The sequence below is a fragment of the Oryza brachyantha genome, chromosome 12 (genome assembly GCF_000231095.2).
Source record: "Oryza brachyantha chromosome 12, ObraRS2, whole genome shotgun sequence".
In the NCBI taxonomy this organism is placed as follows: domain Eukaryota; kingdom Viridiplantae; phylum Streptophyta; class Magnoliopsida; order Poales; family Poaceae; genus Oryza; species Oryza brachyantha.
The window spans coordinates 5,294,292-5,321,225 of NC_023174.2; the positions used below are offsets into that span (position 1 = coordinate 5,294,292).

Here is a 26,934-nt window from a genome sequence, read left to right on the forward strand (position 1 = left end):
ATCGTGCACCTCGCACATTACCACTTTGGCCTCCTATTTGTCTAGGCATCTCAGCAACACGCCATCAATCGTCCTGTAATATAGCAGATCTTCGAGTAGTACATATTTGAGCGCTTTATACTTAAACTTTTCGGTCGGCCGATGATGACGGGTCCTTCAGATAATCGATTATTTCTTGTCGCCCGTCATTGGCCTCTGTGCACAATATGCTTGCTTCTTCTATCAGCTCTATCTGCATTATTTCTGCTTCGGTTTCCGAATTCATCTACCGATAACCCGACGCCCCTTGGGCGAGGGAGTTCGCTTCAGTGTTCTGTTCTCGAGGAATATCGGTCAATGTGATTTGCTCGAAGTCCTCTAGTAGTTCCTTGGCTGCTTCATGGTAGGTTTTGAGGACATCCTCTCTGCACTTGTATTCCCCCGACAGCTGTTTGATTACCAAATGGGAATCTCCCATGATTTCGATTGCCTCGACACCTATTTCTTTTAGCAGCTCCAGCCCTTTGATCAGTGCTTCGTACTCGGCCTGATTATTGGTCCGATACGGCTTGATTGTGTACGCGAACTCAAAACATGCCCCCCGAGGCGAGATTATCATCAGGCTCATGCCACATCCGTGCCTGCAGACCAATCCGTCGAAGAATACTGTCCAAGGTGCGACCTCGATGTAATCGGCTTCCTTGTGGTGTTCGACTATGAAGTCGGCCATCACTTGTCCTTTTACTGCCTTGGGCGACTCATACTTCAAGTCATACTCTGTTAGTGCCAAGATACATTTACCCATCCTTCCTTTCAGGACCGAGGCCAATAGCATGTATTTTATCACATCGGCTTTACACACGACCATGCATTCGGCCACCAGCAGGTAATGCCTTAGCTTGGTGCACGAAAACTATAAGCACAGGCATAATCTCTCGACTTCTGGGTACCTGGTTTCGGCATCCAACAACTTTCTGCTCAAGTAATATACCACCCTTTCTCTGCCTCCACTTCTTCGATTAGTACCAAGCCGATAGTTTTGTGATCGGCTGACAAATAGAGTTTGAAGTATACCCTTTTCTGGGTGGCATAATGACTGGAGGGTTCTTCAAGTATTCTTTGATCTTGTCGAACGCCTTCTGGTGACTCTCCCCTCACGAGAATTCTTGATCGGCTTTTAATTTCAGCAAAGGAGATAAGGGTTCGATTCTTTCGGACAGATTTGATATGAATCTCCGGATGAAATTAATTTTGCCGATCAAGGATTGTAATTTTGTTTTGTCTTTCGGGGGTTGAGTGTCGTTTATACCTTGGAGACATCCCTGGGTTATTTCAATCCCTCTCTCATGCACCAAACCCTAAGAATTCTCCTACCGAGATAGCAAAGACACATTTGGTAGGATTCATTTTCAGTCCGTATTGCCTTGTTCTTTCCAGTACGCGCCGTAGGTTGCCCAGGTGTTCTTCCACTATTCTGGATTTGACCATGACATCATTTATGTAGATTTCTACCAAAGAGCCGATCAAATCATGGAATATGTAATTCATGGCTCGCTGGTACGTTGCTCCGGCTCTCTTCAGTCCGAACGTCATGACGACCCATTCGACCAAGCCGATTGCCCCCGGGCATCTAAAAGCCGTTTTGTGGATGTCCTCTTCCGCCATGAATATCTGATTGTAACCAGCATTGCCATCCAAAAAACTAATCATCTTGTGCCCAGAGTCCGCCAATTGATCGGCCACCGGCAACGGGTATTCATCTTTCGCGGTCACTTTGTTCAAGTCTCTGAAATCCACGCAGACCCATAGTTTGCCATTTTTCTTGTGTACCGGGACGATGTTGGATACCCATTCTGCATACCGACAAGGCCGGATGAATTTGGCATCGTATAGCCTAGTGATTTCTGCCTTGATCGGTTCATACATGTCGGGTTTGAACCCTCTCAGTGGTTGCTTGAAGGGCCGATAACCTGGTTTAATCGGCAGCCGATGTTCGACGATCGATCGGCTTAGTCCCGGCATCTCATGATATTCCCATGCAAAACAATCCACATACACTTTTAATAGTCCTATTAATTCTTCCCGGAATTCCGGGGTCAAATTTGCATTTATGTATGTCGGCCTTGGTCTGTCCCCAGGTCCTATATCTATTTCTTCTAGCTTATCGGCCGCATAAATCCCTGGCCTAGTTTGCCATCTAGGTCGTCAACTGCTCTGGTTAGGGTGTTTACTGGGACTCTTGATTGCATATCGGCTGGATCCCAGTGTCCGATACGCTCAGGAATTCCCCCGACCAGGGTTTTCCGGAGATGCACTCATAGCCTTTTGCCTCCCACGTGGGAAGATCTGTCTTGGCTATAATCCCCATGCCATTGTATCAGACTTTGGTGCATGGTGGAGGGGATGCAACAGTTGGCATGGATCCAGTCCTGGCCAAGCAGCAGACTGTAGGATCCTTTCCCGTTGATGACGAAGAACGTAGTTGGCAGCATTTTGCTTCCGACCATGAGTTCGACATTAAGGCACCCCTTGGCTTCTGAAGAGTTGCCCCCGAAATCTTTGAGCGTCATATTAGTTTTGATAAGATCCTCGGGTGTTTTTCCTAGCTTTCTGTAAGTGGAATATGGCATTAAATTCACCGCCGCACCACCATCGACCAGCATCTTCGTCATCGGCTTTCCATCGACATGCCCCTGTATATAGAGTGCTCGAAGGTGCCGATGGTCCTTCTCTGTCAGCTTCTCGAAGACGACTGGTTGTGAAGGCAGTACGAGCTGGGCTGTTGTCTCTTGTACCTCGTCATCAGACCAATCGGCCTTGAATTCCGCTGGTAGAATAACTACCATGTTCACATCGGCCGATGTTCTATGGACTTCTGACTTGATGCGCCATTCTTTGCGTGTCCTCTTGGCTGCCGGTGGCTGTTCTTCATCTTGCCGCTGCTGAAGCTCATGTTGATGGAGTCGTTGCACTCGTCTCTTCTGATTTTTCGTGAATAAGCCGCTGGGACACCATTGGTTAGGCTTCATTGGCGGCGGCTGCTCTTGATCGTTGTAATACTGGTCGATCTCCTCCTCATCGTAGTCCTCATAGTTTTGCTGCCGAGGGCCCAGCCTGTCATGCACTGGTACTGGCGTTGTGGTGGTGTTCTTGACCTCCTGGGGCACGGTTGTGGGCTGGTGTATTCTTGTTCCTCCGGGTTGCACTCGGGGCAGTCTCTCTTGGATGGCAGTCTTATCCTTTCCTCCCAGCAGTATTGGAAGAACGAGCAATCCCAATAATCATCATATCAGGACGGCTCGTCGTGCTTCTGGCTCCTTTCGAATCGCCGGTGGTACCTGTTCATCATTGAAGTGGAAGTGAAATCGTTGGTACCTGGGCGTCTCCTTGAGCTGTTGTTCACCCATAGCCGAACTCAAGCTAGACCATATTGACTGGGAAAGGATGCCCGTCAATCTTCATCGGCTTTTTAGTCTCTTCAAAGTTACTGCGGGCTTGCTCGACCACGACTTGGATTTGGCGCCGGAAGATCTGACAATCGTTTGTGTGGTGAGAGACATAATTATGTCACTTGCAATATTTTTTCTTTTTCAGTTCTTCGGCTGATGGTATGACATGTCCTGCCAGCAACTGGATGTGCTTCTCTTGTAGCAGGAGGTCGAAGATTTTGTCGGCCTTGTTGACGTCAAAATCGAATTTCTCTGTCTCCTTTGCCCCCTTGACCCAGGGCAATTCACTGGCTTCTTGTTCCTAGTCCACTCCGCCAATCCTATGTCAGATTCTTCGACATCAGAGTCTGATGATTCTTCGGCCAGGTAGGCGACGCGGCGCTGGAACTTCTCCTTCCTGGCCTCTTGGTATCGGACCTCATGGGCCGACACTTTTTGCACGAGATGGGCCAAACTCTTGAATTCTTGAGCCGAGAATATTTCCCTGATTTGGCCAAGCAAGCGCAGGAATGCTAGCTCGGCTAGCTGTTGATCGCTTAAATTCAGCCGATAGCATCGACTCCTCACGTTGTGGAACCTCTGGACATAATCGTGGACCGATTCATCTACTTTTTGTCTAACTGTGGTGAGATCGGTCAACGTCATCTCCTGTACTCCCAGGAAGAAGTACTTATGGAACTGTTTTTTGAGATCGGCCCAGCTTCTGACTGAATTCGGAGGTAGGGACGAGAACTAGGCGAAGGCCGATCAGGACAACGAGAGTGGGAAAAACGCACTTTTAGCACATCTTCAGCCGATGCTTCACCACACTGGGCCAGGAACCGGCTAACATGCTCAATGGTCGACGTGTCATCTTGTCCCGAAAACTAGGAGAAATCCGGTACCCTGTTCCGGTGTGGTAACGGCACCCTCTCGAACCATTCTAGGTATGGGCGCCGACACATGGTTGTCTTTTCCCTTGGCCTTAATCCGAAATGCTCCTGCATGATTTCTACTATCCGGTCCGTCCAATCTTCATCTCTGAACTGCCCACCAGGTATTGGGTTGGGTTGACGGACCTGATTTTCACACATCGGCTCCGGCCGATGTGGCCATGCGGGAGGTGGTTGGTACTGTTGGTTGTCCCGGTAGTATGGATTAGCATGCCGAGCGTTCCTGGGAGGTGTCCTCTCATGGTTGGGCTGTCTTGGTCTCTCTGGGATCTCCTCCAACTGTACGCGGAGATTATACGGTATTGGCTCTTCGTCCCTTTGTTCCCTTTCGTCCCTGTATTGCCGATACATGGGCCTTTCCCCATCTGGGAAGTACCTAGGCCCTTTCTGGTGTAATTCTCCATTAGGAGCTCCATCGGTCACCTGCCGAATTAATCCCGACAGGGTGTTCACCAGCACCCCCGATTGGTTAATGAGTGCATGGTGTACTGCCGAATCTACCATGTCCTGTAGATTCGGCTGGTTTTCTAGGGGAGGATCGCTACCTTTTCCTGCGTCACCTCCCTTCCGGTGTTCTGAACTCGGCGTTGGAAGTTGAGATTTCTACACCGGACTGCCCCGAGTCATGCTGAAGGACTCAAGGCATAGCTCCTGAAATTTGTCCATGTGGCGTTGCACCAGGGCCCGTTGCTCATCGGTGAAGTTCTCCCACGTGATAGGACGAATGTTATCAGCGCTGACCTCTTTTGTAGTCATTGGCTACGTCTCGACTTCATGGACGCTTGATTGGCTCGTAGTTGAATTGGGTTCTTCACACAGTCTCACCGGGCATGCCAAAAATGTGTTGACGCTGAAAATAACAATCAACGGTCGCACACGTAGGCCTGGGAATCAATCTTAGACCATTCCAGTGTAGGACCTAATTCTTAGAAGTACTGGGCGTGCCAGTCAATTTGATCCTATAACTGACAAGATATGACATAGAAAAAATAGTTAACCCCAAAATCGTTATCGGCCGAATAGCCGATACCGTTCTAGGACCCTAGCCGATAGACAAATCGACCGACTTTACAGGAATTTCATGATTCTAATTATAAATGTGCCTAATCGGCTTAATCACGAGCAAGATAAATACTGAATGTCTCAACCAACCAATTAATCTTAAGAGATCGGACCAAACCGAGACAGTCTTAGGATTAATCGGCCGATCGGAACATCGCAGAACTTATCACACAGGGAGCTTCAGCCGATGAGAGACTAGACGTAGAATTGAATACAAACTGGAATGCTACGCTAATTACCAACATAAAACAATAACAACCAATTGGACATATGCCTATATGAGATCTAGAAGATCGAACCTAATCGAGACATTACAGATCTAAGTATAACCATGCGTGACATCAGATGAATATTATGGCATGTAAATAACGAGATAGCAAGGCAGCATAACCCATCAACTAATCTATTAAACTCAGCCAATTGGACAGATTCCTATGAACGGATCCTACCAAACATGCATAGATTAGACTTAACCGAGACAGTACGTAGTTTCGCATGATATAGAAACATGAAGATCAGTGAGCTTAATTAGCTAATCAATGAATTACTAAAGATACTGCTGGCTAAACCTCTAGCGATAAACCCCCAATCCAATCTGACAACATGATCCTAGCAAACCTAATTAATCAGACCAAACCGAGACAGAATCAGACTAGCAGGATTCATGCGAACAAATCATACAGAAGAACTTACAAGAACCTGATCGAGAACTACCACTATTTTAAGCTAAAACAGATTAAAATAATGATAGAGCTCAGCCCGCCGATCAACTAAGCAGAAGATCGGACTTAACCAAGATAATTCTGTCTTAATTGATCGACGGGTTTTGACGAACTGGAACTTACATTGCGAAGCTGATAAACCCCGCACCGAAAGCTCAAGCAAGTCGAAGATTTGAGGCAATGCGCCAAGTTGAATTGATCTGAAGATAATTTACAAAGACCTCGGGCACTTATATTTATAGCCCCGGGAAATAACTAACCGGATACTAATCCGTTACTAACTAACTTACAGGGTTCGGACTCTAATCAGATAATAGAATCCCAACCGGAATTTAAGATAAAACATAATCAAATTACATGGATACACAATCCTTATCCGAACCTATCTCTACCACATGTCTGATTTGGGCTCCATCGGCTGGAAACCTTACCGCACCTTGTTTCCTGGGCCTAGCCGATTTCCCCTTTTCTTGACGATTCGGCTTTTAGCTGTGTTTCGATTCATAATGACGATTTATCAAAATCTGACGTTAACAGGTCCTGAAAGAAAGAGACCATTAAGTTGGTGCGGCAAAAGTGTGCAACACAAAGAAAAAGGAAAGATAGTGGACTCACCTATGCCGATATCTTAACACCCTGTGCAACTCTGATTTTTTATGATGTCATTAGAGTGCGTGTGTCAGGTGAGAAATGTTCAAGATTTGCAGGATTATAAATGATAAAGTGAAAATGACCAGTGCACTGGTATCAATAGCTGGTTTACTTATTTGGTAAAAATGATTTTAAGGCAGCGAAAATAAATGAATGGTGCTGAGGCCAACATTCTTGTACATACCATTGGTTTACAAAAGGTAAAATGATTTGAAGGCAACGAAAGAACCGAATGGAATTGAATTGACAAATATGACTTGAAAACATCTGAGACATCTCGTTTTCCTCTGCACATTTATATTAGTAAACAAAGCTAAACCTCTTCTGAACCAGGGAGACAAGTCTGCAAACAAAAAAATCATCCACATACCTTGGAGCTTATTGCAGATAGCCTTTGTTAGCTCGAGTCCCAGCATTAGGACTGTACGCTGTTAACTATCCTTAATCGCATTGATCCCACTCTAGATACAAGAAGCAACAAGAGCAATCAATCTTCCAACTTGCTAAAAATAAGTTCGTTCTGTTGCTTAACATCAATAACAGTGGTAAGTGCTAGCAAGTAATAATTTAAGAACATACACTTGAACAATCTGGTTTGGAAAGTTTCACAGAACTAAGTGCACTGCATTCAGAGTTTTAAGTTGAACTATATTTCTTTTTTGAAGTTTCACAGATTGAAGAGTGAAGCATGAATTAGATATAATTGAGAGTGAAGCATACAAAAAACTGATAGTACAAATGTTAAGAAATCCCTTCTCATCCTTATATATAACTCATAGCTGGATACATATACCATGATTTTTCCCCATATTCAGCCTAAATTCTCTCAACGCGAATAGAAGGCACCTACCTCACCAATCACGGTAGCGTGTCGAAGTCGGGCTCCCTCCCCTAGCCCGACGCCGCTGCCGCCGCCTCCTCCCCTCAGCCCGACGACACCGCCACCTCCTCCTCCCCCCAGCTCGAACACGGTGGAGGCCGGCGGCGGTGGCCGGAGGTCGAAGGACGGCGCGCGCGAAGGATGGCGGTGGAGGACGACGGTCGGAGGGCGATGGAGCAGGCGGGTGGCGGCAGAGGACGGCGTGCGGCGACGAAAAAAATTGGCAGCCTGACGGCACCAAAATTTTTAGGGTTCCTGCTTGGACTTACAAATTTTGGCGCCACCGGCGGGGCCTTATATAGGGAACCTATCTTTGCAGGCGGGCGGTCCGCCTGTGAAGATCATCTTCACAGGCGGATCGCCTGCCTGCGCAGACCCTTTTTTACTATCTTTGCAAGTGGTCCGTCCGCCTGCAAAGATGCAACCTCCACATGGCATAACTATCTTCACAAACGGTCCGGTCCGTCTGCCTGCGAAGATTGTTACAGATGTGAATATATTTATTTCAAAATCTTTTTAGTTTATTTTTGTAATTTGAAAATGTCTACAGTAGTTATAATAAAAATAGTAATTACGTACAAATATACAAACCTTAATATTATTACTTTAAATTTTTTACAAAGACATGCGAAATTAGTATATTAGGAAAATCTAACAAAATCATATCATCCACATATTACAAACTAATAAAATTGTTATTTGAATGCACCAAATAAATAGACATCAAAATTTTATTCTCTCTCATATAAATATGACAAAATCTAGATCTAGAACTAAGAGGTGGATGTGATAGCAAAATAAAAAAGATGAGAATTACCACATTAAACCACTGCAACAAGAGGCATCAAGTATTACACATACATCTAACCTCTAAATTAAAAAAACATGGAGCTTTTCCTTCATAATTTTGCATGCATAAATCCATCACAAATTGAGGTCTATAAGCTTGAAATTTACATATCTAGTGTAGAAATGAGTAGATCTAAGCACCGTAGAAACATCCCCCGAAGATTTGAAGTTCAAAACTCCCCTATATTTAAGTCACTTTAGGGGAGAGAAACTTCGAGGAGAATGAACTTGGCTCGGGGAGAAAGAAGACTATGTAGGGGCATCTTTGCAGGCAGGCCATATAAGCGGCGTTTGCGAAAATCGATCTTCGCAGGGGAACGACGTCTGCCGCCTGCGAAGATCAATCTTCACAGGCGATGCTTATATGGCCCGCCTGCAAAGATCTATCTTCGCAGGCGGACCGTCCCCTCCACCCCGGGTACATTTTTTGCCGGTGGGGTTTTGGCTCTGAAGGTCATGTCCGCCTGTGAAAATCGAACCCCTACAGCTGAAAATAAGTTTTCTAGTAGTGTAGGTTAGTAATAGAGCAGAAGAACGCAGCCAAAGACTAGATCCTTGACAACGCAGTTTATCAAAATATTTTATTTGGCCATAAGGAAAATGCCGGGTTATATATATTCTATGGAAGAAAAGTATAATAATTAAAATCCCACACTAGACCGCAGCACCGGATAGGAAGCAGTAGTCTGTTGCGAAAACTGCAACATATGGTAATTTGTTAAAAAAAGTTGATTTTCATTACAAAATATATTGGGTCAAACAATCTGTCGTGAATAACATGTATGTAGAAAATAATTGGTCTACTGGAAATACAGTGTTTCTCGGAGTCTCGGGGATCTACAAAATTGGCCGCACTCATGTGCCGCTAAGTAGAAATTTTCTACAAAATACTTTTCCCAACAGCTGGAGCCCTAACAGAGTCTTGTGCCGGCAAAAGCCTTTATCGACAGACGGCATGCCATTGACATTGTATTTTTCAGCAGAGCTGAGTGTGTTCATGCATAGGTCGTGGGTGCTAGTTAAAATATTCGCTTGCACGTATGAAACATATTTTTTAATGGCGGAAACAAATAGATTTATTTATCAAAAGAGTAAAATATATGGTCAATTCTTAAACTTGAAGTAAGGTACTTCCTTCGTTTCATAGTGTAAGATTTTTTAGCCTTGTCTGGATTGATATGGATGCTAATAAATCTAGACATATATAAATTATATACATTTATTGATTGATGAATTTAGGCGAGACTAGAAAGTCTTACAATATGAAACACAATATCATCTAAATCTATTAAATTGCAAAATGCACAATGTATCATCCGATTGTTGGTTGATTTTTCGGTTAGACACCAGATAAAAGAATTAGAGATAGAGACCGGTATAAAGAAATTCAAAATCCACCGTGACTCTAACTTATCTGTGTCCTACTCAAAGAAGAATTAGAGATATAATAGGAGTTTGTTTCGGTGATCGGTAGAATCAGATTTCATACCAAATACGAGGTAAACCCTAGACTCCCACCAGCGATATAACTATAAAGGAGGGGACGCCCAAATCCAACATACGAAATTCATAACCCAAATTGCTTGATCGCTTGGAGCGCTGGAAGGGAGTTGTGAGGTAATCTTATGACATTGCAGGTAAAGACCTAAAGATTATTGATAATTGGGAAGGAGAGAACTTCTACTGCTACGCCGCCTACGTCTACTGCAAGTAAAATCAGAGAAGAAGAGAGGAAAGAAGAAAGCAAGAAGATCAATTCGAATTTAATGGTTTCTCAATCAGTTCAGTAGATCAATTTATTTCTACATTACCACAGGTGATCAATATTAGGCTAAGATTAGAAATTGACCCTGGATGATATAAACCCACACCGATGTCTAAATTACATAATTACATAATGTGAATTTGTAAGATGGTGCCAATTTTGTATTTAGACCTCTCCACTACACTATTCCCTTAAATTGACATTCATCGATCCCAAATTAAAATGGAAGTGACGATGGTTCGGATAGCGGCAGAGTGTGATTTGGGAGCGACATGAGTTGATTTTGTGTCATATTGTAGCAATGGGATTTACAAATATTAAATTATCACACGTTAGCATCCAAGCTACATATGTGCACTTTGAACATTTTGCATAGAACTTGAAGAACCAGCAATGTATTTTACTCCTGTCTTCTGTTTTAAGAACAAATTTTACTCCGATCAGAATACAACCATCTGAGTAAATATTTCATTGCAATGAATAGAACAGTGTTAATTGAATCTTATATGATAACTAATTTAGTAAAAAAAAAGTTTGAATTTCAGGTCTTTAGAGAGTGACGGAGTATAGCGGAGAGAGGAAAGGGATGCAAGTTGTTGAAATGTAGAAAGAAAAATGTTGAGTGGGTGACCAGAAACACCCAATAATCTGTCCCGTCGGCCTGGATTGGTGTCTAATGGCCCTTGGCTGATGGCCCTGCTGCAAACCTCATTTCCGATTGAGATATCGCCATGAGGTTACAGCCCATTGCTTTTGTGTCCTCGCCACACATGGGCCCTGATGGGCTTTTTCTCCTTTTCATTGCTACGAGGTTAATGGAAATCCATTTAAGTCCCTCAGTTACTGGTACTAGATCAAATTACCTCCCTTAATTAACGGTTTAATTTATCCTACGCTGAGCATACATAGCACTACCGTGATAGTCCAGTTAGCAAAACTAATTTTAAAATAAGTGAGACACATATGTCAGTTTTAGAAAAAATAATAAATTAGACCATATCCCTCTCTCCTATCTTCTCTCCCTATCTACTTCTGCAGTTCCTTCGTACCGCTGCCTCCCAAAGGTCGACAGCGAGACAGTAGGTGTGGTGGTGGCGATAGCACGGTACCACATGGCGAGAACTTGGGTAGAGGGTGTGCGGGGGGGAGTGAGGATGTTGTGTGGGGCCCACTGAAAGGCAGCAAGGGAGGTTGCATGATGTGAGATTATGTGTATGATTTCCCGATAGGTTTGACATGGTGATGTGAAGAGCATCCGATATGCAAATTGTTACCTAGCAACCTAGTCATTATCGATTGTGTAATCCATCTCACCACGAAGGGTTTCTGCCTGCAAACATATTCTGAATAGCTCATGAGGAATTTTGGCATGTTACCGAAACTATCTGAAATTAGAATCCGTATTTTTTTCAACAAGTACTCGTGGGCCCCGAGAAGTCTTCTTGATCAGCGACATAGTATGTTTGGAGTTGGTGGTGTCATGAGACCCAAATTGAACCTAAATCCAGAAAACATAGAATTTTATCTCTTGGTTTGTATATCGCAAAAGCATCATGGTAGCTTAGCAGAAGACTTGAGGAAGGCTATGTGTTGGGCCCAATCAACCTCATTATTTGTCCATGCACTCTATATGCACGCTTCTCTTTGTTTCACCCATGCAAGTACTTATGACAACAAAAGTACATAAAACTAATGTTCAATGACATTTGTTCAAATATATAACATGATATTCTCGTGAAGAATGTTTACACCTTTAGTTTTTAAAGGTGTAACGGTTAGGTCATATCCAATGATGTTATGTCCTCATCGTAGCTACTGCGGTGGCGGGAGCGTGTTGACGCGAGTTAATCTTGGATCACTCTAATGCAGCACCTAATTCTTAGAATTGCCAGGCATGCCAGTCAGTTTGATCCTACAACTGAGAATATATAACAAGGAAAATAGTTAACCCCGAAATCGCTACCGACCGGGTAGCCGATGTTGTCCTAGGACCTTAGCCGATGAGCCAGATGATCGACTTTATAGGAATTTTATGATGATAAGTGTAGACGTGCTCAATTAGCTGAATCAGTAGTACGATAACCACCCAACAGACTAATTAACTCACTAATCATAAAAGATCCGACTCAACCAAGATAGTTTTAAGATTAATCAACTGATCGAACTGATCTAGTGCCTATCGCATGTAAAATCAGCAGCCGATAAGAGACTAAACGTAGAATTTAATGTAAACTGGGTGCTACACCAATTACTAGCATAAAACAACAATAACCAATCGCATACATGCTCATACCAAACCTAAAAGATCGGACTCAACCAAGACAGTACAGATCTAGGTATGGCCATGCATGAAATCAGTAAAGCATTGTAGCATACGAGTAACAGGATAGCAAACTAGCGCAATCTATCAACTTACTCATTAACGTCAGCCGATTGGACCGATTTCCATAAGCAGATCGAACTAAACACGCATAGATTGGACCTAACCAAGACAGTACATGATCTAGTACGATATAATTACAGAAATATGAAGATCGACGAATTTAATGAATAAACTAACAGGTTCTCGCGATAATGCTGGCTAGAACCGCAACGTAAGCCCCCACGAGCATCCCATGCAAATAACACAAACCCGACCAACTAGATTGATCGGACCAAACCGAGATAGAATCAGGTTGACCAGACTCGTGCTGGCAGATTAAATAGAAGAACTCGCAAGAACTTGATTGAGAACTATCACTACTTCAAGCCACAACAGATTAAAGTAACAATAGAACTTAGCCTGTCGATCAACTATGCAGGAGATCAGACATAACCGAGACAGTCCTGTTTTAGTCGTTCGAAGGGTTTTGACAAGCTAGGAACTTACATTGCGAAGCTGACAAACCTCGCACCAAAAGCCCAAGCAAGTCGAACGATTTGGCGATGCGTCAAAATTGAGTAGATTGATCTGAAGATGATCTACAACGACCCCGGACACACATATTTATACCCTCGGATCTAACTAAGCGAACCGAATAAGGATCCGTATTTGTAACTAACTTATTACATCTGGACTTTAATTAAGTCCAAAATCCTAAACAAACTCTAAGATAAAGCCTAACTAATTTACCCGAACTCACAATTAATACCGAATCTATCTCTAACCCTTGGGCCCAATCGGACTCCACCTCCTGTCCGACTCGGACTCTATCGGCTACATCCGTGCCGTTTTGAACCTCCTGTTTCTAGCCGATCCGTCCTTTCTTGTCCGATTCGGTCCTTAATTGCGTTTCAATAACGGCGATTTTACCACATCCGGCGTTAACACATGCACCCAATTTCGGAATAATTCATTGTTCCAAAATTTCTTCTTTTGTAACCGATTTCTGCCATCGGCTCACCCCTGTTGCAACGGTATAGTCTAACGGGCTCCCTGTTTCAGCGCACTATGCTAACAGGTACTTCTCCGTCGCTTGCTCTATAAGCTTCTGCCCATTTCAGACTTAGCCACTATCGCCATTGCTCTCATCTTCCTCCTTGAGCTCTCGCGATCCCCCTTGTGCGCTCTCTGATCTCACCATACCAAAACCTCCGGCTAAAATCGCATTTGTTACTGAATCGCGCCCCCTCTTTCCGTGTTTGAGGAACTTGCCGCCCCAGGCTTCGCCGCTTCCCTCTCCAATCTCACCGCTGCATCCGGCGTTTGTCATCACCAATGGCTTCGTGAACCTCATCACCTGACACCCCCTATGAGATTCCAGAGGTAAATCTTTCCCCTGCCTTCATTTTTGCTTTCTGCCATTGGGTACTGTGTTTTCTTCGCCTAGGGTTTACTATTAGGATTTTTCCCGCTTAATTTTCTTTCCAATCTGCCTCGGCTTGTTGTACTGCAATGGGCAGGTGAGAGGCCGGGTATTAAGTCCTACCGTCGGGACCCGAGGGGTGTATATTAGACTATAATCCCTTAAATTATAGCCCATAAAATATGCAAAAGCCCAATCCTAAGGCGACGAGGAGCAAGGTAAAGAAACAGGCGAGTGATGGATCTTAATTATTGTGTATTTCAAATGATGCATTGATGGATCATGCATGAAATATTCATTTTTGTTCAAGCTGAATTCATCACTGTCTTTTATTTATTGTGTTGATTGAAGTAAGATATTACTCAACGCGAGTGAGCGGGTCACTCGGTCGGGTCGGGTACGGGGATTGGATTCTACCCGTTTCTCCAATCGGGTCCGGGTTCGGGTATACAATTCAGGTAGCGGGTTCGGGTCTGTTCCTATCCAACCCGCTCCTGACCCACCCCGTTGCCATCCCAATGTGGGACTATTCTTAACAATCTATCCGTTAGCAGTGACCCGCGGTTCACTGATCGGCCCAACATGTAGGCACATACGAGCCTCACACCCGCAGTCCACTGGCTTCGGACTTACACCACACGAGTATGCACGGCACTAAAGAGATTCTTGCGGGCCTAGCTCTGATACTACTTGTTGGCCCAAAAATCAGAAGACGCTGGCCCAATCGGGAGGAAGCATTTCTACACCTAAAGCTAGCCTATGAGCTGAGGGACTCCTCCCTTTTAAGTTGGTGCCACTTCACCTAAACTTCGAATGTGGCACTATTCCCAACGGTCATCACACCCGGACAGCTAGTTAATTATGTCGTTGGCGACCAACTCATGCTCCTATCACTCCACATGTGACACCGACTACCACCATCAGGAGTGGTTATGTTAAAGCCACCCATACCAACCGTTCGTTGCCCCCATCGTGTGCTCCATTATCTTGGCAACCTAGCTCAAGATTTCACAAATTAAGCTCGCTTGCCGCTGCTGCCTCCCTTCGTGCACGTGTTTGGACGAGCTCGAGCCTGTGTCCTCCTTGGTTGGTTACCTCGTGTCTTCACACAAGAGAAGATCGTCGATGGGGAGAGTTAACGGAGTATTACATGTGGTTCCCCTAGTACTTCTTATGCTCATGAGAATAGGTGTTGTACGATACTTTCTACCTGTCGTAAAACTATTCTCGATCATTTGTCTTTTTTAATCGTACAAATCAGATCTATTTATACTACCATTTCATCTACCCGTAGTAGAATATATTATCCTATTGGTAGTGAAATTCTAAATCAGCTCTTATGAGATGGGGATGATAGTTTTTAATTATCCACGTTATCAATACTTGGCATCTACGTGAAAATATGGCCCATAGGTCTTTTATGTTTTTTTAGTGTAACTATGTATGAGCACCACACTCACGGAAGAATGGGTCAATGTGCCACACCAAGTACGATAAAACCACTAAGGAAGGGAACATTTCTTAGTTCGTATAACATTTCTTGGGCTGCAAACTAAGGGAATGTACAACCCATTAGACAGCTGCTGTCTATAAGTTATATATAGACAAGTAAACATAGAACTTGTATAACTATCTGTCTGTTAAGTTGTCTGCAAGCAATTTAATTCATTTATGGGCACATAAATCACGGTGATCAATTCTAAACTTGATGATCAATTTGTTGTTTCTTGTATGAGATATAGCTGGTGAATTTACTTGTAGGAGATGGCACGGCGATTGATTATATTTGAATGAGATTATTTCCGGACTTCTTTTCTTAGAGATAACAGTAAGCCAATCCTTTAAGCAAAATTGTTTAGTCAGGTAGCAAATGAATAACGCACGCACACCCACAGGTAGAAAGATGCATAACACACATACACAAATAATTTTCGTTTACCATATGATTTAATCAAACAGAAAAAGGCATATGTGCATTACTTAAACATATAGATCAGGAAGAACATTATGTGTTATTAGCCGGAAGGAAAGAAATTCAGACCCACAAATTTTATGACTAAATATGTAAAGCAGAGGATACACAAGAACTTAAATTTGTCAATCTATCTGATTTAACTTACATTGATCAGTGGATAACTTTGCTTGAGATAAAAATAGATAATATAATTTGCTACACAACCATGGGTCTTTATTTACAAAACCATCAGATAAGAATACATGATAAGTGTTAATCTTCATGCTGGATAGATGAATTGAACCAATGTAGCACAGCAAGTAAATAGTGTATTACCATGATGCTGAATCAAACTATGGTCAGGGAATGGATAGCTGCTTGTGTAGCCATGCCTATTGTCAGTGGAAGGAGTCAGAAATAGAGCAGCAGCAGAGCCAGATCTACTCCTTGAGCCATCCGTTGCAGCTGCTCCATGGATGCCAGATGCAGCCTTTGACCCAGCCGTCGCTGCAGCAGCACTAGGGGCATGTCCAGCCCTGGATCTGGTAGCCGCTGACGAACTCTTGCCATGTCGCACCGGCGCCGCCGTCCGCTTCCGCGCCGCCTACGCGTCAAGCAACTTTTGCGTTGTTGTCGTCGCCTGGCACCTCTCTTTCACCATTGCCTAGCACAACCACTGGAATGAGAGTACAGATGAGGTGTGGGGTGTGGCTGAGGAGAAGGTGCGCAGGGTGGAGTTCTTGCACGAACGAGGATTTACTCGGCAAACAAGAGTGCTCACACCGGCCGGATCGATTGCATCGTCGCTGGGAGGAGACACTCCGTACAACGTGTCGTCGTCTTCTCGGAGCACGGGCCGAAGCCGGCGTCTCACGAGACGACGGCTTGAGTCTCTCTCTTCATTCAATATGGTACACCTCAGCTAGTTTTACTTACGTGATGGTTTATAGATGACCCTTGTCTATGGGCTGTACATACCCTAAGAAGGTAGTAGTTAGACCCTCTAATTAATGTTTGAGAGATAAAATCGACGGAATTAATTGTCTTTGGTCGTATGTAATTTCCCTCGATTTATGTATCCATTACTCCAAATATTAGGGTATGTACAATAATGAGATAACAGTTGTCTATATATATATACATCTACGTCAGATTAGCCATCCTACGTAGTATCATTGACTCAAGAAAAACTTCATCGATCGTCTCTTCGTTCGTCTATAGTTGGACACGTGCTCCCAAGTTAATGGCATGCAACATTTTTTTAGATAAATACTTCATGCATTGGTTGCATGCAATAAATATAAAATATAAGTATAGGTATTAAATATGCTACAAACTAAATAGATAATCTATTATACAAATTATCTATTTAGCTGTCTCTATATATTAAATAGACAACCACCGTCTATAATGTTATACATGTCAACCTCTGCTGTTACAGACAAAACTGACTTGATAAATTTTCGTGTGTTCTAGCTGTAATTAAGAAACACACATAGAGACCATATAGATTAATCTATTATTGTCTTTGAAATTGTAATGACTCCTTGAGTGATCATAGTAGTTTTCAGAAAAAGTGCTTACTGAGTTTATAAACAACATCCACACACGCTTCTTCGACATTTTGTACCATATAAGTGATGCATGTAAATTTATTGGTTGTGTCCAATAAACATCGTCAAAATTTTACACAAGGATTGGGCTATCGTCTCTAACAAAATGAATGGAAACATTCATTATTTCTACAGGCGGGAAAAATCGATTTTTTACACACAGCTGGTAATTTAAGAGATCAACTACGAACATCGATTTTCCTACATTTTCTTTATACATTCTTGTAATATACTCATTCGCTTCATTCCATATTATAAAATATAATGGTCATACCTAAATTCATTTATCGGTAAATGACTATGTTTTATATAAGTATGTAAATTCATTAGCATTGATATAAATTTAAATATATATATATATATATATGTACAATGCTCCCTACACTATCTATCGGTAGTGGAACCAATACAGACCATTTGTTTTTTCTAATCCAATTGATCATATCTCTTTATACAATCACATCAACAACCGGTAGTAGAATATTTTTTTGATAGCAGAGAATTCTAAATAAATATTTGAGAGATTGTTTTACTGACTAGCTGAATATCTGTGCTTTGTAAAGGATAAAAACATGTGCTTTGTAAAGGATAAAAACATATTATGTTATTGCTAGAATAAATAGAAAAATATTTTTCATGAAATATATGACCATCTTTTTATATAGAAAATATCCTTATCAATTTGATTTTATGTGAATATCCATCTAGATTTGCGTGATTTTTAATATTATAAACTTAAGGGGGTAAATAGTAAAATGCAACAGCAGCAGCAGGTGGTGGTGACAGATTCAGTGCCAAATGCTTGATTTTTAATATTATAAACTTAAGTAGTAAAGACTATAATAGTAACAAAATACTTACTAAATACTAATAGAGACTAATATAGCCAATCACTAGGATGGTATTTGTTAATTTCTGACACCCCAAGTATAATTGGCTACTCCTAGGATGGGGTCGGTGGGTGGAGAAACAGGATAAGTTGGAAGACATGTAACCCATAATTAATTACACTTTTTAATTTACATATCTGATCTCAAAACTGATAGGCTGATAGCTGCGCCCTTGCGCAAACCCAGTGCTAAAATTGACCCCGTACTTGTTAACAAATCGATGTTTATCTTTCGTGCTGCTAATTAGCTGGAGAGATCGATATCCCGCCCTAGTGGTCCATGTTAATATTAGATGAGTAAATCTGCTAGAACTTCCAATATTAATTGGATGATTCGTAGAAAATTTTACATTACTAGATAAAAAGAGAAAAGTCACGATCTAATCCATTTTTACTATTATATCCTAGTGATAAAGATCATCCCTTGGATTGACGTATTGTGTTGTATGGATATTGCTAATTCAAATTCCAATTAAATTCAATACAAGTCTGTATAATCTTGAACGAGATAAAATAAAATAATATAATCAAAGCGCACCATCCTGTAGTTATTGTAGTGTGACTACGTACAGTGACAAGAAATGCACAAATACATTACCTAGACAGAATATATACTTGGTTGATACAATTTTAATTTGTTATTCCTGATCAATAAGAAATATATCCTATGCACAATCCTTTCGGGCATATCAACTAACAAATTTAAAAAAACAATAAAAAAATGTGCATATACTTCCAAGTAATACACCTATGTATAGAATCTTATTTTCAATTTCATTATACTATTGGAATTATCTGTTTATACATATGTTCCTGATCAAATAAGCACGATCGATACAAATATAAGAAACAATTAATTTCAAGTATCGATCCCTATGCTAACCGAAGCTACTATATATTTCATTCAAATATTCTACATGCCGATGCAAAATTACAAGTCGTTTTTCTTTCACAAGCCTGCCATATAAACACCCCTCGCACCCCCCTCTTTATGTAAAAAGAGAATGAAAGAAAATCATGAGCCATTTCCAATTGGAATAGGGAATTTTCTAACCTTAACTAGATACCACTGTTTTCTATGTAAAATTTGATACCTTTCAATATCAAATTTTACGTAAAAAACAGTAGTATCTTATTAAGGATGGTAAAATTGTTCATTAAAGCATGCATATTTTTATCTTGCTTTTTGTCTGTTTTATTGTTTAAGAGTAATTTATCCATCACATAATTAATTCAAATAAATAGTTGTTCCCACAGACTATATTTTTTCCAAGACAAAATCTGAAATTTGGCAACTGTAACATAGCAAGATATTCATCTGCAGATAGTTCATGCATAATATTACAGACAACTTTTTAGCTCTCCAGAAATGGTAGATGGTTACTTGAACAAGAAAAAATGAGTGCGGATATATCTAAATGTATAAAGGCTGAATTGATTTCCATCATCCTTATATTTGTGAGGCAGTAATCCTTGATCAGGCCATTATAATTAGCCCTAAATACAAAGGTCATGATGAAAGTAATCCTGCATTTAGGGTTAGTACATAACTAGTACAGATTTGATTAGATTCCATCTCTACTTAACGACATATTATTTCCACTGACTAAAACGTAATCTTGATGTAACGATATATATTCTACCAATTAAAGCGTACCTAGCCTAAGAAACTCTACGGTCTATACATGGACCATGCCTAGCTGGGTGCACATCATAAGCACGTGATCAGGTTTTGTACACATATATCATTTCTTGTTTTTTTGTCACAGAAAATATCAAACCATATTATACATAAGCTACTCTACTGTTGTATGCATGACATTTGAACAAATTCTAGTATGTTTTCAATACGATTAGCCTTGATTTTGTTCTGCTAGTTGAAAATAAACAATGCCCAAATACGTATATATTAGAGTAATTAAGCACGCTTCTCTGTCAATCATTGTAGGAATGTTTGTTTATGTACTTAATATATCTTTTATAGCTACAGCCACATGATTGCGTCGTCGAACATTCTCTATATAACTCCTTCACTTGGACTCGTAAAGCTCATACAATTGCTACCATTGTTCATAGTCTCCATTCCCATTAATTAGGCCCCAAAACCAAATCATTTGTGCCTGATCGATCCCAATTACCTCCTATTATATATATCTAGCCAGTTGGTCCAGATAATTAGCAATGGATGTTATATCGTTTCTTCTGCTCTTCATTTCGATTGCTCTGGTTTCTTCAGTTGCTCGTGCTGCTGTTGTGGAGCACACTTTTAATGTAACTAACTAAGCTGCACTGATCACTCTACTAGTGTATATGTGCACGCAATTCCTTCCTCCAGCTTGTCAATTTGTGCAGCCATTTGCATATTTAATTTCATGTCATGTGTTTATATGTATTCATGTGATATTAGGATTAGGATGTTAACAGGAGGTTCATGCATGTGATTATATGTTGTCGTTACATTAGTTGATGCTTTAGTTTACGCCTCCTAATTGTTTAATTACAGAGTATATTGAGCTACGTACAGGTACGTGCCAACCGTTCTTTTTTGCATTTTAGACTAGTAAAATAAGTTCAGAATACTACACATAATACCAAAAATACCCTAGCTAATTAATCAAAAGTAGAACCACTAATCACTCGTTCATATTTTGATATGCAGCCGACATCTGTAGTTACAAAGTCATATATTGTTTACTAGCTAGCGACTGCAAAAGATATATCTCTAACTGTTAAATTATACTAATTACTTGTCACTACTTCTAGGTGATCAACTAGTTAATTAATCAAGCAGTAATAACAATTAGTAATATTTTTTTTTGCATGTTGTATTTCATCTTCAGATTGGCAACTTCTCCATCAGCCAGCTCTGCCAGCCGCCGAGGATCATCACCGCCGTCAATGGCCAGCTCCCCGGCCCGACGATCTACGCCTGCGAGGGCGACACGGTGGTCGTGCATCTCGTCAACTCCTCTCCCTACAGCATGTCCCTCCACTGGTACGTGATTATTCAACTCGTCAAACTCATTAATTCCAGGACGAAATTAATTCCTTTCCGAAATTTCCGATAACGATACTATTTTTTGAAATCTCCGAAATATATTATTGATATTTCGGAAATTTATGTTTTGGTGATATATAGAATGATCGGTATTAGCATTTGAATTTGAAAATTCTCGTCCGAAGTTTCTGAAAGGTTTCCCAAATTTCTGGGTAACCGGAATTTTGATTGGCCCTCCGATATAGAAGTGTGTAACAAAATTTCAAACCCATATAAACCATGTTTCTTTCGGCTTGAGATTATTATAATCCAGATTATTGGGAGTAAACTAAAAGAAACATATAACTTATTGAAATAGCTAATTATAATTTAGAGTCCAGCTTATTATAATATGATAACCTTATTTAGGTAATGTTTTTCTAGATTATTAGATGAAAAATTACACACGACGCCACTCCACTATCTCTCTAGACTTGCAAACTCAATAATCTAGACTATAATAATCTTGAAAAGAAACAACTTAAAATTTATTCTACTACATATTATAACAATCTAGCTTATAGTAATCTGACACTATAATAATCTTAAGCTAAAAGAAACATGCCATACATGATTTGATGTGATAATCGACACACGACGAGTTGATGTGATAATCGAAGCATCACCATGATTTGACGTGTTGACTAAATTAGCTTGCTACTGTAGGCACGGCGTTCTGCAGCGCGGCACGCCGTGGGCGGACGGGCCGGCGATGGTGACGCAGTGCCCCGTGCGCCCCGGCGGCAACTACACGTACAGGTTCACCGTCGCCGGGCAGGAGGGCACGCTGTGGTGGCACGCCCACGTCTCCTTCCACCGCGCCACCGTCTACGGCGCGCTCGTCATCAGGCCCCGCGGCGGCGCCGCCGCCTACCCGTTCCCTCGGCCCGACGAGGAGCGCGTCGTCGTCCTCGGCGAGTGGTGGAACGCCACCGTCTACGACATGGAGCGCATGGCCTTCCTCACCGGCATCCCGGCGCCCCACGCCGACGCCTACACCATCAACGGCAAGCCCGGCGACTTCTACAACTGCTCCGCCGCAAACCGTACGTACAAATTAACCTCGATTTTGTGTTGGCATGTGATCAGATCGATCAGCCATGGTGTCACATGGTGAGGGTGTTTGCATGCAGAGACGGAGACGTTCGAGGTGAGGCAGAACAGGACGTACTTGCTGCGGATCATCAACGCTGGGATGAACACGCCGTTGTTTTTCAAGGTGGCGAGGCACCGGCTCACCGTCGTCGGCGCGGACGCGTGCTACACCAAGCCGTACAAGACCGGCGTGGTGGTGATCTCGCCGGGGCAGACGGTGGACGCGGTGATGGTGGCCAGCGCCGCCGTGGGGAGGTACTACATGGCGGCGTCGCCCTACGACAGCGCCATCCCGCAGGGCCCGCCGTTCAGCGACACCACCGCCACGGCCATCCTGCAGTACGTCGGCGCGCGGCGCAAGACGGCGCGCCCGGTGCTTCCGCGGCGGCCGGCGGTCAACGACACGGCCACCGCGCACCGGTTCTTCTCGGGCATGACCGCACTTCTCCGCCCCGGTAAGCCGACGGTGCCGCTCGCCGTCGACACCCACATGTACGTCACCGTCGGCCTCGGCGTCTCCGACTGCCTCCCGGAGCAGCTCCTCTGCAACCGGAGCGCGCCGCCGGTGTTCTCGTCGAGCATGAACAACGCCTCCTTCGTCACCCCGACGAACACCTCCATGCTCGAGGCCCATTTCAAGAACGCGGCGGCCGGCGTCTACACCCGTGACTTCCCCGACACGCCGCCGGTGGTGTTCGACTACACCGGCGACGAGAGCGACAACGCGACGATGCAGTACACCGCCAAGTCGACCAAGGTAAAGACGCTGCGGTACAACACGACGGTGGAGATGGTGCTGCAGAACACGCGGCTGATCGCCAAGGAGAGCCACCCGATGCACCTCCATGGCTTCAACTTCTTCATCCTCGCGCAAGGGTTCGGCAACTATGACGGGAGCACGGCGGTGGGGAAATTCAACCTGGTGGACCCGCAGGAGCGCAACACCGTCGCCGTGCCCACCGGCGGCTGGGCCGTCATCCGCTTCGTCGCCGACAACCCCGGTAAATGCTGTGCATGAGTACTGTTACATACATTTTCTTAGGTAACCAAATTAAAATCACGATATTTTTGGTTCTGTCTCGGCAGAAAGCATATGGCGTACGTTCCTTTTCCAATTGTGACAAAAAAAAATGTTTTGGTGAGAATGAAAACGAGCGTCCACGAGTGACACGAATGTATAGTTCCTAAATAACTTAGAGAATTCTATAGATTTACACATTGGAAGTTGTATACTTCTGCAAAAAAAAATACTACCTCTGTCGCTAAATATTTGACATAATTGATATTTTTACATACGTTTGACTATTCTTCTTATTCAAATTGTTTTGTCAAATATGTAAATCTATATATATGCATAAAAGTATATTTAACAATAAATAAAATGATATAAAAATAATTAATAATTATGTAAATTTTTTTAAATAAGACAAATAGTCAAACATGTATAAAAAGTCAACGGCGTCAAATATTTAGGGATGGAGAGAGCACAAGATATATGAATAGTGTAGGTAGATATTTTATAATTAAATTTTCCAAGAGCCTCTGGTTTCGAAAATTTGTAATTAAGTATTGGATATGTAAATACGTTATTAAAATAACTATTTTTGATTGAATGTTAAAAATTGATTTTGACAGAGGAAGTTCCTATAGATTTTAATTATTAATATGGAGTTTACACTTACATAGAAGAGTATGGTTCAAACACCCAGAAATTAATTCCATTATATATCTAATTAAAATCGTATACATATATCATGTGGTATACGCAAATAAAATTTACTAAGCCATCAATTAAAAAATATATTTTGATTAAACTAATTTATACCTTCTCCATATTTAAATGCATGACATTTTTACTATTATATATAAAGTTTGACCATTTTTCATATTCAATTTTTTGAAAGATTATTTATTTTGTTATGTCATTTTGATCTATATGCATATCGTAAACACGACACATGTTTTAATATCTACACTATTTGTTTGAATAAAAAAGTAATCAAACATTGAGTTTAAACATCAAATTGTCATACACCAAAAGATGGAGGCAGTGCTTGATAAGCTGTAGGCTAACGAAAATAAACTCCATAAATGTAGGAGCTATGTAATTTTACATAAACTATGTAGTGCCATACTACTATGCTCTCTCGTCATATGCTACAGAACTCGTCATGAATAATTCAGAAATTAAGAATATTAATGATGCCATACGCTGCCTCAAATTATATTTTCACTATATTTAATTTTATAATTAGTTTCAATGAATAATTAATTGTACAAGTTTTAATCAAAACCAACAGTTATTTGCTTACTTAATAATATTTATGTTTGGTATGCAGTCTAGATCGTAGAATTTTCTTAATTTAATAATCCGAACATTTTAAGTTGATCTTTTATACCATCCCTAATTAAGAAGATATATGGAGTTGCTACATTTTTTTAGTACATAAAATTGGTAACTCCATATACTAGATGCATATTAATAAAATTTTACATTAATAATGTAGTATTAATAGGTATTTAAAGTACCGTCAAATTTCTCCCATAAGTTGGCTAATTTTATCATCTATGAGAATATACCAGGAGGTTTTTAGTGTAACACTCGGTCCTTAAAGTACCTTATACCTATGTCAAATTTTACGCTCAAAGTTTGGTATAACCATATACTTTCTCAATAACACTAAAATTTTAATTTATTTACCAGACATGAAGTTATACACGCTAGTATTAACCACTCCATTCGAACATAGTGTAGTATAAGCCTAAATGGATGGACTCCACACTCCAGGGATAATAATTAATGCATTCATGATGAAAAGCAGAGGCAAATATTCTGTTGAAATTATAGACCTTAATCTATCCATCATAGGACCAAATGTTGATCACATCCGTAGTCCTTGCTGTATTGGCAGCAAGCATGAGTTTTCTATCTGCGCGCGATAGATAGCATTGCCATTGTTTTTAGCGTGAGACAAGTGATTAAGCTAAGCAATATAATTAATTGTGTGCAGGGATGTGGTACATGCACTGCCACTTCGACGCCCATATTAGCCTAGGGCTGGGCATGGTTTTCGAGGTTCTCGACGGCCCGACGCCGGAGACGTCGGTGCCGCCGCCGCCGGCGGACCTTCCACGGTGCTGATCGTGATCGATCAATCGATGTCTCATCGCCGGCGAATTTTCGGGTATCTAATTGTGCATATATAAATATATAGCCAGGTGTATGCTTGCAGTGACAAGCAAAGCAGAGATGGAGAATATATATATAGTACAAATTACAATTTGCACACGATTTATTTATATATGATATTGTTTGAGTATTATTTATCATTCCAAAAAGTTAATTATTGGCATAGCGTATGTATTGGTACGTTGATCAGCAAACTAATTAATTGGTCAAGTCCCACATGAGACAACCTGTTTCTTCTTGTCCTCTTTGAACGAATCAGACAACCTGTATTAGGTTTGGCTCTTTTGTGTATACAATGTTTTGAGCAATCACTCAGAAAAAAGAGTTGCAAAGATCTGGTCATTCTATATCCTCAGAATTACAAGCCATCAAACTTATGTTTGCTCGGAACCGGGGTGAGACATATATATGACGCCCGTGAATCATTAAAGAAAAAGGGGAGGGCAGCTAGCAAAACGGAAAAAATTAACTATTTGCCAATAATAAGACGTGGCACATCTTTAAATTATACCTCTCGTTAGAGTTGTCAATATATTTTTACCGTGAGAAAGAGGTAACTCTTTTAAGTTTTATTTTTTGTCACTTTTACATATATGATGTATCGCGGGGCATGCCAGGCGATAGGCGTCTTCGAAAAAACATACCCAGTCTAATAACTACTTTTTTTTCCACACACACGCTTTTCGAACTATTAAACGGTATATTTTTGCTAAAAATATTTGTATGAAAGTTGCTTTAAAAGTCAGATTAATTTATTTTTATAATTTATAATAGTTAATACTTAATTAATCATATACTAATGATGTTTCTCGTTTTGTGTGCGCCATTAATTCCAACCTCTACCCCTCCTCTCGAACGCGCCCCTCTCTCCCCTCCCCATCTCGATCTCTAGGCTTCACGCGTCAGCCTTTACACTGTAGCGACGACCCACAGCTTCAGCTAGATAAAGCAGGGGTAAGACGCGGTGAAGTCCATGGAGCAGCGACCGAGAGGATGGGGTTCGGGCGAATCCAAACCATGGCTGCCAGATCAGAGCTCCACTGCTCTCCATCCTCAACCGGCCTCGGACAATGGCAACGCGG

The 26,934-nt window shown here is 41.7% G+C and overlaps 2 protein-coding genes across 2 annotated transcripts; one reads left to right on the top strand and one right to left on the bottom strand.

The window, feature by feature from the left end:
* Positions 1–265: 265 nt before the first annotated feature.
* On the bottom strand, positions 266–784 carry LOC102700201 (uncharacterized protein YpeP-like). Its single transcript, XM_015842771.1, has one exon. The coding sequence runs from the start codon at positions 782–784 to the stop codon at positions 266–268; it is 519 nt and encodes a 172-aa protein (XP_015698257.1).
* Positions 785–21,496: 20,712 nt separating this feature from the next.
* Positions 21,497–25,804, top strand: LOC102700485 (laccase-25). Its single transcript, XM_006664412.3, has 4 exons — positions 21,497–21,525; positions 22,234–22,613; positions 22,701–23,663; positions 25,674–25,804. The coding sequence occupies exons 1-4, from the start codon at positions 21,512–21,514 to the stop codon at positions 25,802–25,804; spliced, it is 1,488 nt and encodes a 495-aa protein (XP_006664475.3). The 5' UTR covers positions 21,497–21,511.
* Positions 25,805–26,934: the final 1,130 nt, after the last annotated feature.